This window comes from Nycticebus coucang, chromosome 18 (assembly GCF_027406575.1).
Source record: "Nycticebus coucang isolate mNycCou1 chromosome 18, mNycCou1.pri, whole genome shotgun sequence".
In the NCBI taxonomy this organism is placed as follows: Eukaryota; Metazoa; Chordata; class Mammalia; order Primates; family Lorisidae; genus Nycticebus; species Nycticebus coucang.
Window position 1 is genome coordinate 32,649,991 of NC_069797.1, and position 6,605 is coordinate 32,656,595.

A 6,605-nucleotide genomic window follows, 5' to 3' on the forward strand; every position below is an offset into this window, starting at 1 on the left:
TCTCAACCAGCTGATCTTTCAAGGGGAAGAGTCAGTGAACAAATAAAAATAATTTCACCTAATGCATTGTAAAGAAAAACCAGGCCACCCAGTTAGTGACTAAAGATAAGTACTTTAGGCAAGTGTGAGGGAGGGCTTTTGAGCAGACTACATTTGAACTGAAACCAGGAGAGAAGAGACCATATGGGAAAGCCCTTGAGGCTGGAACTCTCTTGAGGGAGGCAGAGAGGAATGTTGGAACACTACCTCAGGATCCCCTATACTACTGAAAAGTATCCAAAAAGGATGAATGGAGCCCAGGGATAGCTCTGGCATCCGCCTGCGCGCCCGCAGCCTTTTGGCTGGGGTGGGCGGGGTGGTGGGCGCGGCCGGCGCCGGGCCCTCCCCGGGGGCGGGGCCGGACCGGGGCGGTACCTGGCGCCCTGGAGGGAGGCGGGGCTGCGGACGCTCCCCCTTCCCCCGGCTGCAGCCGGCTCAGGCATCAGCCGCGGCATCAGAAGCGCCGCGGCCCCGCGAGGCCATGAAGGTGAAGAAGGGCGGCGGCGGCGGGGCCGGGACGGGGGCGGAGCCCGCTCCTGGTTCCTCGGGCCCGAATGTGGAGCCCACGCCGGAGCCGCAGGCAGAATCCGAATCGGGGTCCGAGTCCGAGTCTGAGGCAGGCCCGGGGCCCAGGTCGGGGCCGCTGCAGAGGAAGCAGCCGATCGGGCCGGAGGACGTGCTGGGGCTGCAGCGGATCACGGGTGGTGAGCACCAGCGAGGGAGCGCCGCCCGCGGGCGGGAGAGAGAAGCCTCGAGTGGGCCCTCACCGCGCGCCAGCCCCGGCCCCCGCCCCCTTTCCCGCCTCCCCTCCCCCACCCGGCTCCCCTTGGTCTGTGTCCCCTACTCTCCCCTCTGCCTCCAAGCCTGAGATCGTATGTCCTGCACAGGAGGGTCCTCCTCCCCTGATCCTCCTGTGCACCTCTCCCTTCCTTTTAGAGATTTATTTCCACCCAACTCCTTCCTTTTTGAGGGGCCCATCCCCTTTTCACATGGTGGAGGTGGGGCCGCCTCTGCAACTGTAACCGTTTCCCCCTGGAGTCTTCAGAGCCCTCCAAGGCAGTCCGGGCACTGATGAAGAAGGAGCTGGGGGCAGGCTGTCCTCACCCCAGAAGCTGGCGGCTAATTGGAGGCTGAGTTACTTAGGAGGCATTAAGGGTCTTCAAGTCTCCCTAACCATTAAAACCCTCATCCTGATCCCGCAGGAGGACTTGGGGCCATTTTCCTCCTCAAGAAAGGAACCAAATAGGAAGCTTCACTGTGCTGGCTGTGGTCCTGTGGTGGGAGTGGTTGAATAGCCCTCTAAACCTGGGCCAGGGCTTGTTCTCTTTTGGGGGCTCTCTTATCCAGGGAGGCCTGGTCTCCACTGTGGTTAAGTTTCTAAGCTGGATTGCCTGAGTTGGAGACACAGCTTTGCCATATAACTGGCTGTGTGACCTTGGGCAAGTAACCTCACCTCTCTGAGCATGTTTCATTTGTAAAATGGGAATAATGACACCTATTTCATAAGGTTATTGTGAAAATAAGTCTTCTGATTTTGTATAGTGCCTGGTGTGCTCTGTAGATAGATCGCTTTTATCAGTGGTCATTTCAGACCCCACAGAGCTGCTCATGCTGCTGCCTGGGCATTCCAAGCAGGGGAGGAGATCATCATGAGCAGGGAAAGAGCTAGGAAGCTTCACAGCAGAGGCTGTATCTGAGCCTCCAAAACAGGAAGTATCTGGAGAGACAGTGGCCCTCCACCTTGGACTCAGTCATCAGCAACCTGCCCTGGGTCCTTTTGAGAGAGCAACTCTTGGGAGCCCTCTCTGTGGGGGAGGAGGACAGGCTTTGGAGTGGACCTGAGCTCTGGTGCTACAAAAGCAGCAGAGTCCAGGGCTGCCAAATGGAGCTATGGCGAGAACCATGATGGCAGGCCTGAACCTGTGCACTTGGGTCCCTGGGGGCCCAGCTCCTCCCTCCTCTCTGAGCTAAGTGGCAGTCATTCTTAGCTGGGCCCCCAGAGCACTGAACTCCTTTGCCCAAGCAGGCATTGGTAGAAGAAGGGGGCCTGGACCAGGCTGATGTTGGGGCCAGCTGGGCTGCAATTTTGTAATAGCAAAAGTTCTGCACTGGGACAGAACTTCCTCAGAGGAAGTGCAGAGGTGGGACTAAGTGGATCCTGGTAACTTTGGGGTTTATTTTGTACCTAGAGGGAGCTTCCAACCCATGTACCACCTTGTGACAATTTGGAGGAAATTCATAGCCCTTAGACAGGGAGCATCTGTGGGGGATGACTAGGGGAAGGGGCCTCATGGGAGCCCCTTTCTATGCAGGAGCTGAGAACAAGGCATTCTGTTTCGGCATCCCTTGCCTAGTCTCTTCTGACCCTAATCACACAAGTCTGAGGTTTGCTGTCCCGGGATTACCAGGCCCTGAATCCAGCTTAGAAAGCTATTTGTGGCTGAGAGGAATAGAGTGGTTATGTACTGAGCCCTTGGCACCTCTGCCCGTATTCTGGCCTGACCCTGGATCCAGGGCCTCACCCTTTCCAGAAAAGAGAGCGTGGTCATGGTACTCTGAGCCGCAGGCATCCCCTGTTCCTCACCATGAGGGACAGAGGTATTGATAGAGTTTGCAGTAGAAGAGACTGAGGTCAGACTATAGGAAGTTGTTCCCAAATGAGGGAAGAGGATCCAAAAGTTGGAGAATGGGGGAAGAAGAGAGGGCCTTTCAGGGTGCGAGGAGTTTTGCAACTAGGATCCTATTTCCACCTCTGTCACTTTCTCTCCCTATGCTCTGAACCTTCTTTCTATATCTTTGAACAAGTGTTTACTTTCTGTGAAAATACAGGCATACAGGTCAAGGTAGGGGCTGTCCACTTCCGATCCCATTCCTTTTCCTTCATGCGCCATGGTAGATAGGTCAAGACTCAGGGCCCTTCCCCTTCCCCAAGCCTTATATAGGCCCTGCTGGGCCCCAGGATGCCAGTTGGCTGCCAGAAGGGCTTCCTGGAGGGGACTGCCATAGGTTGGGGAAGAGACAGGCCTGGGGAAGAGAGAATGACTTTATATTCACTTCCTCTTCCTGCCCTAGAGGAATAGGAGGTGATTCAAGGACCTGGGAGGTGATTGCCAGGCCTCTGTACAGGCTGACACCTCTCTGCGCCTTCCTATTTGTTGCTAGGTCTTCCCTGAGCACTTGCAGTTGCTGCCACAAGAGCAATGAGGGTCAGAACAGGTCCACGGTTCTTGGTTCCCCTTCTGGGTCTGAAGCTCCCTTTCCTGCATCCACACCCTCTGCTACACCTGCCACACCCTCTTCCTGGCCTAGCCTGTGCTCTTCTCTGTGGGGGTCAGGGGTGCTTTCAATGTGGAGGGTGGTTCAGAGCTGGGGCTGGATACATGAGCTCTGAGGGGCTTCCTCTGTTTGCTAGGACTTCTTCCCTTTGGAGACCAACAAAGGATGGGAGCAAAGTTGGCTGCCCTCCTCCCCCAATATCCCAGGCTCTGGGCTTGAGTCAGCAGAGCTCTGGCTAAGCTGCTTAAGGGAGCTGGGCTTGCATAAGCTGCTTACAGAGAGAGGAGGGGGCTTGGTGAGTGAGGAGGGACATAGAAGAGGTTGTTCACCTGCCCTAGCACTGCACAAGTCAGGGAAAGTCTCCCCGCCCACATCAGCTTTGCCTGATACATCTGGACATAGTGCCACGAACAGCCTTGGGTGGGGGTGGGGGATATTCTCCAGAGAAGGACTGTGTCTCTCTCAATGAGAGCTGTGTCTTCCCCCTTAAGAGTGATGTTCCTTGCCTTTGGCAGGACTTTATCTTCCATCTCAAGACTGGGGCTCCCACCAGACTGGAGACCCATTTGGCCCAAAGGCAACCAGCCAGCTTTGGCAGAGCAGAGGCTGGAACAAGGGCCCGCAAATCCAAGGTGGGAGGGAAAGTTGGGGGAGGTGGCTGCCCTCTATCCTTCTCTGCCTGTCCTTCTTTTACCCCCAGAGGTCCCTGGGATGAGGCTGTTCATCCCCCATTAAATCACCATATGTCTCTTCCACACTGTAGGGGCTCCCCCAGGGCAGGACTGAGTTCTCCCTTTCTGGTGGGATCAGAGGAAGTGGAAGCTAGTCTGGGGTCACACAAAAGCTGAGCAAGCAGCAGGGGCTTTGGGGTCTCTTCCTTGCTCAGCTGCCTGTCTCCCCTAGACTACCTCTGCTCCCCTGAGGAGAATATCTACAAGATTGACTTTGTCAGGTTTAAGATTCGGGACATGGATTCAGGCACTGTTCTCTTTGAAATCAAGAAACCCCCAGCCTCAGGTGAGTGGGTTGGGTGGGCCATTGACAAGGGGAGGCTGGCAGGAACTATGGAGTGGGATGCCCAGGGACTCCTTGGGCCACAGAGGAGTCAAGCAGAGCTAGGGCTTGGTCCTGAGCTTTCTCAGTCTGCAGGCAGGGTCTGCTATTCCTTTCCATCTGTTCTGAGGTTAGACATCTGGGGAGGGCAGTCCTGCCTCTTTGGTCTCTGCTACCTCGCCCTCTGCAGGCCGCCCTGGGAACTGCAGTCCCTAGGAACCTCAGTGACCTGCTGATTCAGAACCCCCAGGTGTCACCAATTGGCCAATGGTCTGAACCCTCAATATGCACTAGAATCTCCTGGGGAGTTTTAAAAATTCAGACAGATGGGGGTCGTGGAGTGGAACCCTGGGTGGGCAAGGGCCCCCGCCTGAAGCCCACTGAGCCCCAGCTGGGGTACATTGCAGAGCGGTTGCCCATCAACCGGCGGGACCTGGACCCCAATGCTGGGCGCTTTGTCCGCTACCAGTTCACACCTGCCTTCCTCCGCCTGAGGCAGGTGGGAGCCACGTGAGTCACAGGGCTGGGGGTGAGGAGAGGGAGGGAGTGAGCCCTTCCTGAGATCCTACTGGGCCTCTCCTAAGGGTGGTCCATCCTGAGCCTAGCTGACCTGCTTACTTCAAGGCCAGACTCAGGCTGCCCTCTCGCCCTTGCTCAGGGTGGAGTTCACGGTGGGAGACAAGCCTGTCAACAATTTCCGCATGATCGAGAGGCACTATTTCCGCAACCAGCTACTCAAAAGCTTTGACTTCCATTTCGGCTTCTGCATCCCCAGCAGCAAGAACACCTGCGAGCACATCTATGACTTCCCCCCTCTCTCTGAGGAGCTGAGTGCGTGGGCAGGGGGCTGGGGGAAGGGGGACCCTGTGGAGACTCGGCTGTGGGAGGGCGGGGTGCCTGGGTCTCTTTTGCTTCTGGCACCAGTCCCATGTCATGTATAGGGGAACAGGCTCAAAGAGGCTGGGGAACTCTCAGAAGTTGTTCAGCTATCCCTGTCCCCAATCCTAAAGCCTCTGCTGTGGCCTGGCTCAGACTCCTGACCTTTGCCCGGCCTGGCTGGGCTTCTCTTGCAGTCAGCGAGATGATCCGTCACCCATACGAAACACAGTCTGACAGCTTCTACTTCGTGGATGATCGGCTGGTGATGCACAATAAAGCAGACTATTCCTACAGTGGGACACCCTGACCCCCTCAAACCATCTCCTACCCCAGGAGGCTCTGGTCCTGGGCCCTGAGCTATGACCTCCCCAACACTCACCTCTCAGCTCCAAGTCTTCTGCTTGGGGAGTGCTCCTGGTACCTTGGACCCAAAGTCAATGTTGGGAGGAAGGGTGCCTGGTGTCCCTAGTCCAAGCCCGTGAAGCCCCTGGGGCCTGGCATGTAGGGTGAATGGTAGGGGGGCTGCTTGCCTCCATGTCCAGGAAGGCCTGTGAGAGGAGCAGCCAGGACTTCTGGACAGCTTAGCTGGGCTCTCTTGGACCCCAGATGGAGAATAGTGTTCCCCTATCAAGGCTGTAACTAGGTCAGGGCAGATACCACTCCCTGTCCTCTGCCCACCACCTTCAGGCCATTTAGAGTTGTCAATTTACAAAGATCCATGGTGCCCTGGCCCCAGCCCCAGCCTCCTCCCTTAGGGCCAAGACACTGCCTGAGGTATGGGAGGGACTGGCCCAGACTGCAGCCTGTGGTAGGAGCTGGACCAACTGTACATAGTTTTCAATAAACTTTCTCCTTTTCTGTTCTCTTGTGTGGGTGGCCTATGTGGGGGGGGGGGGGCATCGGGCGTATAGGCAGTATTGTGCTCAAGGAAGTAAAAATCTTCCCCACTTCCCAGTGCCCTCTGACCCTTTGAGTCCTCCTCTCCCCTGCTTCTCTGTACCCCGGCACCATGCTCACCGTCTAGTTAGCATTTAGGACATGATGGAGCTAGAAAGGGTTTTTCCTGTGATGAAGAAGGAGACCCAGGCCCTGAGAGGGAAAGATTTGGCCCAAAGTCATAGCCAATCCTGGCAGAGCAGAGGCTGAGACAAAGGCCCGCAATGCTAGGGTGAAGGGAAGGTATAGGGGAGGTGGTCTCGTCCTTCACCCTACCTTCCTTGATCCCCAGAGGCCACCAGGACCACTGGGTGTGCTTTCAGCCCTTAGCAGAGAAGGTGAGAGAGATTTAGAAAGGCCTAGAGCCACCTCCTTGTCTTCGGCTGCCTTAGGGGCCCCTTTACCTGGCCAGTCCTACACAT

The 6,605-nt window shown here is 56.4% G+C and overlaps 1 protein-coding gene across 1 annotated transcript; it reads left to right on the top strand.

Annotated features, from left to right (window-relative positions):
- The first annotated feature begins 448 nt into the window (after positions 1-448).
- UNC119 (unc-119 lipid binding chaperone) lies at positions 449-6,109 on the top strand. The gene is made up of 5 exons (XM_053568278.1): positions 449-743; positions 4,219-4,332; positions 4,776-4,878; positions 5,027-5,199; positions 5,442-6,109. Exons 1-5 carry the CDS (start codon positions 521-523, stop codon positions 5,552-5,554), a joined length of 726 nt encoding a protein of 241 aa, XP_053424253.1. The 5' UTR covers positions 449-520; the 3' UTR covers positions 5,555-6,109.
- Positions 6,110-6,605: the final 496 nt, after the last annotated feature.

What these genes read in the sequence shown, in the direction of transcription:
- UNC119 (XM_053568278.1), top strand. Translation starts at nt 521, where the DNA reads ATGAAGGTGAAGAAGGGCGGCGGCGGCGGGGCCGGGACGGGGGCGGAG. An exon ending in CAAGAAACCCCCAGCCTCAG is followed by an intron (nt 4,333 to 4,775) that starts GTGAGTGGGTTG and finishes GGTACATTGCAG; the next exon opens with AGCGGTTGCCCATCAACCGG. An exon ending in CCCTCTCTCTGAGGAGCTGA is followed by an intron (nt 5,200 to 5,441) that starts GTGCGTGGGCAG and finishes CTTCTCTTGCAG; the next exon opens with TCAGCGAGATGATCCGTCAC.